At 46.3% G+C, this 9,886-nt stretch overlaps 1 protein-coding gene across 1 annotated transcript in view; it reads left to right on the forward strand.

Moving 5' to 3' along the window:
* Nucleotides 1-449: 449 nt before the first annotated feature.
* Nucleotides 450-9,886, forward strand: part of arhgef25a (Rho guanine nucleotide exchange factor (GEF) 25a) — a 65,974-nt gene continuing 56,537 nt past the window's right edge. The window contains exons 1-2 of the mRNA XM_035382306.1: nucleotides 450-822; nucleotides 4,163-4,301. Coding sequence (XP_035238197.1) covers nucleotides 718-822; nucleotides 4,163-4,301 — 244 coding nt within the window. The 5' untranslated portion in view covers nucleotides 450-717. The remainder of the gene's footprint in view (nucleotides 823-4,162; nucleotides 4,302-9,886) is intronic.

Raw genomic sequence — 9,886 nt, forward strand, 5'->3', positions numbered from 1 at the left:
GAGGAGGGGGAGTGGGAGAGAGAAGTATGGGGGGGGGGGGGGGGGGGGGGTGGGGGGGCACACCAGGCGGTCAGAGCTGGAAGGCAGGCTTGGGTTGTTTGTCTTAAAATAACAACTCATCCCATAAAATTAGGAGGAGCATGAGGAAAGTCTGCCAGAATGGTTCCAAAGAGGTTGGGAACACGGTGAACTGGAAGCAGGCAGGTCCTGTAGGAGTTACAAGGACAGGAGGGAAAGAGGCGGAGATGGAGTGATGGGGGAGAAGAGTGAAGACCTCTGGGGAATACCCGCTGTGACCGAACGAAAGGTGGGAAAAGCCCAGGCCCTCTGAGCAGAGTACGCCAGCCAGCCGAGAGAGCGAGAGAGAGAGAGAGAGAGAGAGAGAGAGAGAGAGGAATGGGGAGTGTTTGAGTGAGAGGAGGAGAAGTAGGAGAAGAGAGTGGAGAGGGAGTGTACAGAGGAATGACAAAGTTAGGGGCAGGAGAGAAAAGGAGGAGAAGAGAGAGAGAACATGTTTCCTCTGCACGGGTAAATTATTGATGTGGATGAGCGTTCCTGAGTGTCAGACACACAGGAGCCCCTGCTGGGGCTGAGGATTCCAGCGAGAACACTCCAGAGCAGCCCATGAAGAGAGAGTGAAAGAGAGAGAGAGGGGAGAAGAAGAAGAAGAAAGCAAAGAGAGACGAGGAGGAGAAGGGCAAGGAGACCGAAATCAGGATGAGAGCTCTGCAGAAGACCCAGGGGCGCACGGACCAGGCGCTGGGCGCGATGGCGGACATGCTGACCTCCGTGACCCTGCCCCGGCAGCAGCAGCAGCAGTGGGTGAGTGACACAGCCCCCCGGCCCCACCCCTCCCCCGGTGATCCCCGCCAGGCTCCGCGTAGGCTCGGGGGGGGGGGGAGGCCGCGAGGCGCGTCCCAGGCCAGCGCTACACCAGCGAGTGCACCCCGAGATCTGCTGGAGCAGGGAGGGCGTAGCGTAGCGTAGCATAGCATTGGGGTTCCCAAATGGCATCTTTGAAGGTGTCCTGACTGGCTCTGCAAAATGGAAACAAATATATTTCATCTAAAGTACTTTTTTTTTTGTTTCTGATATTTAATAAATTTCATATGCCAAACCTTCATATACAATATGTCTCGTTTGGTGTCACATCCATGGTAATACTATGATCATTGCTGTTATAGAATACTTGTATGAACCTGAAGAGCTACATGTATACATGTACAGTAGGTTGGCGGAGGACAAAGGGAGACATGCCAATGTTGTCATATGAATTCATTGCTCGGCTAGTTAGTATAGTATAGTTGTGAGGCTGGACGTTTGACTACGCGGTGGTCTGGCAGTGTGTCTCCCCCAAAGCAGAAATCAGTTATGGCTACATGCCTTATATGTGTCCACTATGCTATGCCATACCACGGCTTGTGTGTGCAATGACTGAGAGTAGTGTGAAAGGTGTCTAACGAAAACCATTTCATTTTAGGGTGATGTTCAAGACTAATCTTACAGTAACTGCAGTCATGGCACAATGCTGTGCTCTGTTCTATCCCCCCCCAAACCCCACAACACCCCCATAGGGCAGCGGTAGCCCTGTCTTTGGGCTCCTGTAATCCTTCCAGACTGCTCTCCTGTATCATCGATTCACGTACTGTAAAGTGCATTTGCTGTCTCTGACTGCAATGTCGAGTCATAATGGGATCCTTGGGTTATTGATTAGCTTTAAAAACTGGGTGAAGGGGCATTAAAGGCTTGTGTTTTCACGGTCGGTTTCATACTGGGGGTGCCAGGGCCGTACCACAGGAATCATACGTGCCATCGCTGCCAAAAGGTGTCCCCGGGTCTCGATACCTGCTTCCAGGGCTTTAAAGATCTAAAATAGAGAGAAAACATGCTTGAGCAAACGATTGCTTTCCAGTGATTTATGTGAGGATTTTCTTGTGTGAATGTGTCTGGAATCTAGGCTTTAAAAAGCACAGCGAGCTGTACTTCTGAGGGGTGGGACCAAAATCTCAGTCCTGTGAGTAAGGGGATCAGCTCAGGGCACCGCTGACTGACTGCCTGCAGGGGGCGCTAATGTCACCAAAAAACACACATTCCACACACATGGACCAGACGGGGTCAAGTCCTCCGCAAGGAACTGAGGAGTGAGGAGGGAGAAAAGGAAGTAGAGAGAGGGGGTGTAGGGGTACAAGAAGTAGAGGGGGATCTGGAATGAAATTGATTGACAATAAGAGAGAGAGGGATGAGTCTGAGAGCATTGCTTTGTTGTGTTGCCTTGACATTAGATTATTACATTGCTGGCATTTAGTAAAGAGAGAGTGGAAAAAAGGGGGTGCTTTTACTTCCTATTTTCCATGATTAATTCTGGTGATTGATCTGCTTTGGAAACACAATGCATTTTGCTGGCTATGGCAATAAGGCTAATTGGATGAAAAATGTAGTTGACGCATAAATAAAGAGTGATAGAGGGAGACGGAGAAGGAGAGAAGCGTGGGGGCATGTGGGGGGCAGTGAGGGAATCGTGCCAATAAAGCACATTTGAATAAAAATGAAATCCAAAGAGAGAGATAGAGAGAGAGAGACTGAATGAGTGAGAGCAAGGGAAAGCGAGTGAGAACAAGTGAGAGAGAGAAAATAAGAGGAGGGAATTTACGGGGGGCACGTTTAGGCGCTCTGCTCTGTCCTGAGAGGGTGTGAGGAATGCTGGAGGGAGGGCGGCAGGAAGAAGCGGAGATGGCGCATTGTGAACAAACACGTAGCCCCACCCGCCACAACAGACCCCACCCACATTTAGCTCCACCACTCACAGTATACGCTGTCTGAACCCCTTTACCTGGATAACTTCATAATGTCTCGGTGTTACTTGAAACGCCGCTGGTTTCTAAGCAGTTTTGACAAACCTTTTTTTCCAATAAGCCACAGCATTTTTATTGGAGATCAAAGGTAATAACACAGTGGACTCTTTAACTGACCCAGTACCACTGCAAACTCCCAAAGCTTAGCGTGAGTCCGAACCTTTAATCTCATCATAAGCTTGGCACAAGTTAATATGTGCTGCCATTATAACATATTTCCGATGAGGAAAATGACTCAGTTGACGATAAACCATCTTGTTTGATTTTATAATTTGTCATTCGTTATTTAAAGATACATGCATTAAAACTCGTAAACAGGGAAACGTGTGTTTAGTCATTCACAGTCTTTGAAAATGTTCACATTCGTGCAGGCTGCACAATTATTCATTGACCCAGGATGACAAAAATAAAGTTACCGTTAGGAGCGCGCTCGGTGGCTGTTTGTGTTACCGTAAAGACCTCAGAGTGTTTGGGATTCGGACATTCCTGTCTGTCCGCCAAGTGCACAAACGCTGCTTCTCCTCTGAATCAGCTCTCGTCCTGCGTTCCTCACGACAAAGCCCACACTACAGCAGGAAAGTAAACGCGATGGTGTAATGGATCTCGCACTCACAGATGTGTATAGTACACATAGCGCGAGCATGCTGCTGTGGAAATGGCTTAATATGCATAGGAACAAGAGCCACATATTCTAAACTCTCAAGAAATCTCACTGACTGGGGGAGGTTTGGCTGTTACTGATCCCTGATACAGTACATTGTGGGACCCCATCCATGAGGCCCATCTCACTCCCATAAACTGCTCCAGCTTAGGTAAACTGCTGCTCTGCTGTTTTTGGCCTGGATGGGATTCCTCAGCGGTGAAAGACAGTACATGCGTGCTCCTGGTATATGAGAGCGGGAGAGTCCCTGAATGACTATGTTATTGACATTTGTTTGCTTTTTACTGGTACTTACAAACCGTAGAACTTTACTGAACAGCCAGGATCCAATTAAACGACACAACAGTAACAAAAATCTCATGCAACACACAGAAAGAGAGAGATGGAGAAATTGAGCCACTGGTTTCTCTCTGGTAGGTGAATGAGATTTATAAGATTGCTAAGTGTTACAATCGAGGAATAATAAACGGTAATGTGCAGGGCTGGGAGAACATACGTCTGTGCTGTCAACTGGGGATTTACCATCGACCCGTCTGCTTCCAGCCTGCATTACCCGCTGCAGACCAGACTAAATGAGTAACCTTACTGCCTTCAGGACTGCCAACAGTGACCTCTCCCCCTCCCCCTCTCTGTGGGGATGTGTAATCAGGTTTCAGAGGCCAGGAAAGAGCGCCTCCTGGTGGCCGAAGAGGCCCAGAATGCCGAGCAGGGGGACTGGGGTCCCGGGGCAGTGGGCTGGGAGCGGGGATCCTCAGACAGTCTGGAGAGCAGTGACAGACCCGGGGAAGGTAAGGAAGGGTTCATCTCACTTCTACGGTGGCCTGGAAGGCCAGTAAAGACGCTGAGTCATTGCATGATTGAATCGGTAGGATGTTTAACAAATTTGCTGTGTCCAGGGTTGCCGTTTCTTGTTGAATCAGCAGAGATTTCCTCCAAACTCCTATCTAACTGCCATACGCTCAAAATTCACTGTGTTTGTTGTGCTGTTCATCTGACACGTCACAGGACCAATCAAATTCACTACCCGGACTTCAGTGCAGTCACAGCATTAGAGTCTCATTGGCCGGGCAGTGTTGAAGTGCGTATTGATCCAAGATAGATGTGCTACTGCTAAATCAAGTAGGAACACTTTAAGATAATCAGCAGATGTCTTTATTAAACAGTTAGTGAAGATGTCCCCGCTTCATCCTCGCACTAATAAAGGGAGGCGGTCTCTTTTAATCAGTGACGGGATACTGAGGATCCCCATATTAGGCTGGGCTACTATTTACTGCTGCTGATTTGTTTAAACCAATCAAAAAGGAAAAAACAAAGCTTCTCCTGTACAAATGATGGTTCCAATCAGTGAGTCACTCGCTCTCTGCATTTTTAGGTTTGTGAAATTCATTCTACCATCACTGCAGTTGGTGTTTTTTTTCTTCCTTTTTTATTTTTAGTTTAAACAATTTTTTTCAAGTGTTATGGACACAACAAACATTTGGACAATTACCCAGAGACAACGAGTAAACAAACACATAACAAAAAGTGGAAACGGTGTTAAAAGCGTTCACGCAGGTCCGCTGGAGAAAGAGTTACCTGAAAAACGGGTGGCGTATCACCGACGTGTCCTCAGTGTTTTGAGTTAGCGCTAAACCGAGCGTCGGTGGGTCTGCTGCACAGCCGAACGCGCGTGCAGGCTGGGCAGGACGCTGTGTGCGGGAGTCGGCCGGTCTTATCGTGCCCGCTGCGCTAATGTTCCACAGGGGAAGCCGGATTAGCGACGCTCTGCGCAACCTGTTCCAGATGTGGAAACGGAACACGCTCCTTTTCGCTCATGTGTTTTCCCTCACATCAGGAGTCTGCTAACTTTGGTTTGCAATTACCCTGGATTGTCCCAGGAAGGCCTTGCGTGTGCAGTCCCATTTTCTTTTAACGCGATGGAATAAAGGCGGCTTTTCATCCCCGTCGAGGGTTCCGGGGTTTGGGCTTTGGTTGTGAACATGTGTGTGTGTGTGTGTGTGTGTGTGTGCGCCTTCAGGGTGGGGGGTGGGGGGTGAGTGTGTGTGTGTGTGTGTGTGTGTGCGTGCGCCTGCAGGGTGGGGGGTGGGGGGTGGGTGTGTGTGTGTGCATGCGTGCGTTTGCGTGTGTGTGGGGTGGGGGGTGAGTGTATGTGTGTGCGTGCATGTGAGTGTGAGTGTGCATGGGGATCGGGGTGGGGGTGGGTGTTTAGATTTGGGGTAAATTAAGTGTGTGTGTCATCTTTCGACCGTCTCATGCCCTTATCACTGTGTGACTGATATGCTCACCATCTGTTCTATGGTGGCTGGGGGGGGGGGGGGGGGGGCGGGCAGATCAGCCATCTGGTTTTGATAGAAACAGAGGCGCCTTCAGATTGGTGTAGCGGAGTCACATGACTGCATCTTCCTTTGCCTCCCTATTCTGTTACATTCCCCCAGGCCCTTCACACAGGAAGGATAACTATACCATTATATGTGTATGATTTCAATGGAAGTGTCTACACTAAAGGGATAACAATAAGAAAGAGCTTGAATGATAATGATCATTTGGATCACTCTCACAGTGATTTTTAACGCACACCTCCAGTGATGAAACGTGGTCAACCACCAATCACTGCACTGCCTGTAGCTGTGGCCTGTAGTGCATGTGCTGCAAAACGTTTGTGTACAGTCCTAGATAGACAGTTCTCTGCCATGGATGCTAGAGAATAGAGTAAGTTTGCTACTGGAGTTACAGTTGTCTTTTGTATTGGAAACCGAGCCTTCAGATCATCTTTCATTTTGCGTTGTCTCTCGCCCACTTTCCAATGGAATCTCAATTAAACTCCACCACCTTCCCAATGCGGTTTAACAGCACTAACAGACTGGGGTCTGAGCTGAGTCATTAATTCCAGAATGACTATTGGATAAAAGAACACAGCCATGGGTGACTATGCTCTTGGCAGGCGAGAGCAAGAGAGAGAGCATTTGCAAGCCTTTGCTTTACTTTAACTGGTAAAGAACAACAGGAAGTGATGATGACTCTGAAACCAGAAGTGTGTCTGTCTTTTTCCTATTCAACAGAGTCCGATCCAACATAACAAACCAGCGTAGTAACAAAACAGATGTGTGCGCATGCTTTATAAATTAACAGAGATAATTCAGCCCAGCGCAGTCAGAAGTGGCCTGTTTCCCTGTCTTTCACAGACTCGCGTCTCCTATAAACACAGTCTGCTTTATTAACTTCCAATAACCCAGTTAGCCAAGTGCTACTCGTTTCCTCTTTGTTATACTTCAACATTTTTTTCAGTAACAGCAACAATCTCAGAGCACAATATTTTGAGTACGTATTGAACATCGACTTAATTTGTTATTCAGAGGCAAGCATGATTCCAATTATTGTGTTATTTTTAGTCAATGCATTATAGTGAAGCATAAATATGTCTACAAAAATCAACAAAAACTAATTGAAACAGTCTTAGGTTATGTTTGTTTTTTAAACAATTTCTAATTCCTAATACAATAAAATGTCAGTAACAAACAAAATGAAATGAATATGATGACACACAACAGAATATATTTAAAATATATTGTGACATAACTGTGCAGCAGATTCTGATGTAATAAAGGGAAGGAGGGGTGGAGGTCTCATCACACACTCTGAATTCACTGCTAACGAGAAGCTCGTCAGTGCATCGACACAATTAGAACATCCAAAGACCGGCGGAAGGATGATTAATTGGAGAATGGAACCATGGGAAAGTTTTTGGATATGCACTACAACACAGTATAGTACATCACCATTGTATGATCTTGGTCTGTGTTTGTTAAATCCTATACCAAAATCTTTTCCTGAGATTAATTTTTCAGAAATGATCTTTCGCTGAGGACCGAACTGAGATTTCTGATCCTAGCAGAGGTTCTGACAGTTTCAGCTGGTCTTGGGAGAGGGCACAAGCTGTGAAGCACTCTGGCCAGTAGCTACAGTGGCTTGGTTTGTAGCTCTAAGTGTGACTTTGCGCATATCAGGGGGACTGGATGTGCCAATTTCTGAAATGTGCCTGCTGCTCCTTCTTTAAACTCTGCAGTGCACCTTTAGGAAAAAAAAAACAAAAATTAAAATGTCTTTTCAAGCTGTAATTTGGATCATTTCCCTCCTGACATTTTTGAGCAGGATGGACATGGGAAATGTGTGTGTTTTTTTTACCCCCCTTCAGTTCTGGCCCCCAAATCTTGCCCCACACTGGCTCGCGCTGTTAGCAGGCCAAACGTGGAACCCTCTGTAAAGCTGAACCTCTCACTGAGCTGTGGAGTTACAAAAAAAGGGGGGGGGGGGGGGGGGGCGAGGGGTGGTGGTGGGGGGAGGAACGCACCAGACTGCAGCCCCTGGGGACCCCGGGCCCGCGGCTGCTCTGACCTTATAAGGCCTGCGCGCGCCCATCCTGCGCTGTTCTTGGGCAGCGCTCGTGGGGCGGGGGCCCGTGGCATGCTGGGGGTTTGCCTCTATCGGGCAGTCGCACTGCCTGCAGGGCGGCGCTCTCATCACCTGGTGACTGATCCCTGAAGGCCCGGGGAGGGGGGCAGAGAGGATCGAGGGGGCATTGGTGATGTAATGTTTGCATTTAAAATGGAGCGGAAGTTTGGACTAATGACCCGAATGACAAATGTCTGTGTCAAACAAAATCTTCACCGGAAATCACTCTATTAGACAAAGGTAGAAAAATGAAAACAGAACTTTTTTGTGTCTATCTATATGTACAGCATTAAACAAAGAAAACAAAGAATTGTGGGTTGGCCTCACTCTGATTTTTTTTTTAAAAAGACTATAAATGCATCACACATACATTGCATTTTTTGTACTATTCTAAATAATATATTTTATGTACATGTAAATAATAACTATAATTGTAAATTGCTTCACATACAGGAACAGTGTTTGTGTGTGTGTGTGCGTGTGTGTTTGCGCATACATGAATGTGAGGATGCGCGCATGTGTGCCGATGTGTTTTCGCCTATGCGTGTGCGTGTGTGTGCGTGCGTGTGCGCGTGTATGCATGTGCGTTTTCATGTATACTGCACTCTCGGTGTATGTGATCCATTGTTCTGGGACTGCAGAGAAGGAGGCCCACAGGCTGTCTTCACAGTACTAAATTACACACAGGTTAAGGGATAATGCTATTAAATTACTAAAGTGCCTTCCCTTTACAATGTCTGACATGAAAGGCTAAAAGCTGCATCTCACGAACCAGAGCATTATCTCTGTCCAGACAGACGTATAATGAGTATCTAAAACCTTTAGATGTGGAGCCATCAATGTTCCTCCTCGGTGGGGTTCAGCACAGCCGTAACCAAACATTATTTTAAATATTTTGTCTTACTCAACAACAAAGCCAATTTATATAAGGGCTCAGGACAGGGAAAGATGTCTCATTATTCTTGACGTGCATTTGTGTGTTTTTTTCGGTTTTATTAAATGTATTTTTTGCATGTGGTACATTACGCACTGAGGTTCGGAATGGCGAAATGTAATTTACATATCCTCAGTGTAAACAATGACAAACTGCAAATTCCGAACGGACGGGGGGAAAAAAAGCGGTTTATGGCTTGGAATTGGCAAATTAAATTAACTGACAGGAAATTTCTGTGTTTCACAATAAACCACCATTTACTGACATCAGCTGTGTTGAGACTGGCAAGCAGGACAAAGTCTTCAACATAACAATCCTGTTGCTCCTGATGAATGGCGGTCATGTGACAAATTCAGTGTGTTTTTTCCCCATTATTATTATTATTTTATTTATTTTTTTTGGCATTTTAGCGATCACTTGACAAGCATGTGCCAAATGAACATTTTTATAACCCTTGCCTTTCAGATAATGCTCGAAACAAGGATAGTGATCTGAACTATAGCTAAGTTATGCCAGCCGCCTAACGTGCTTCTAAAGGAGTTAGAAAATGCGCTTAATGCTGTTAATTCAAACGTGAAAGTAGTTTGAAGTGTGTGGTTCCGTGTAATCGTCGCTAACAAAAGTCCACTTGATAAATCTAATCCGTCAATTCAGAACCCTGACCACGTGCTTTAATGGCTCTCCATTGTGATTAATCCTTTTGCGAATGTGTCTCTTGGGCACATAGTGTAAATGCACGCAGTTCTTCTGCGTAATTTTACCTGCCGTGGTTAAAAACGACTAATCAGCATTTCAATTTCGAGTATATCTCGGGGCAGTCGTGATTCCTGTAGCGGTGAGTCTTTATGAAGCTCGCTCTGCGTGGGTCCGTGCATGTGCATTTGTCTATACATGTACGAATGTGAACAGCCCATTTGTTCCCAAAAACATGTAGGAAATGTTCATATTTATTTATTTCATAAAGACTGACATTCCTGCTACATTTGCTTG

Source organism: Anguilla anguilla, chromosome 11 (genome assembly GCF_013347855.1).
Source record: "Anguilla anguilla isolate fAngAng1 chromosome 11, fAngAng1.pri, whole genome shotgun sequence".
NCBI lineage: Eukaryota > Metazoa > Chordata > Actinopteri > Anguilliformes > Anguillidae > Anguilla > Anguilla anguilla.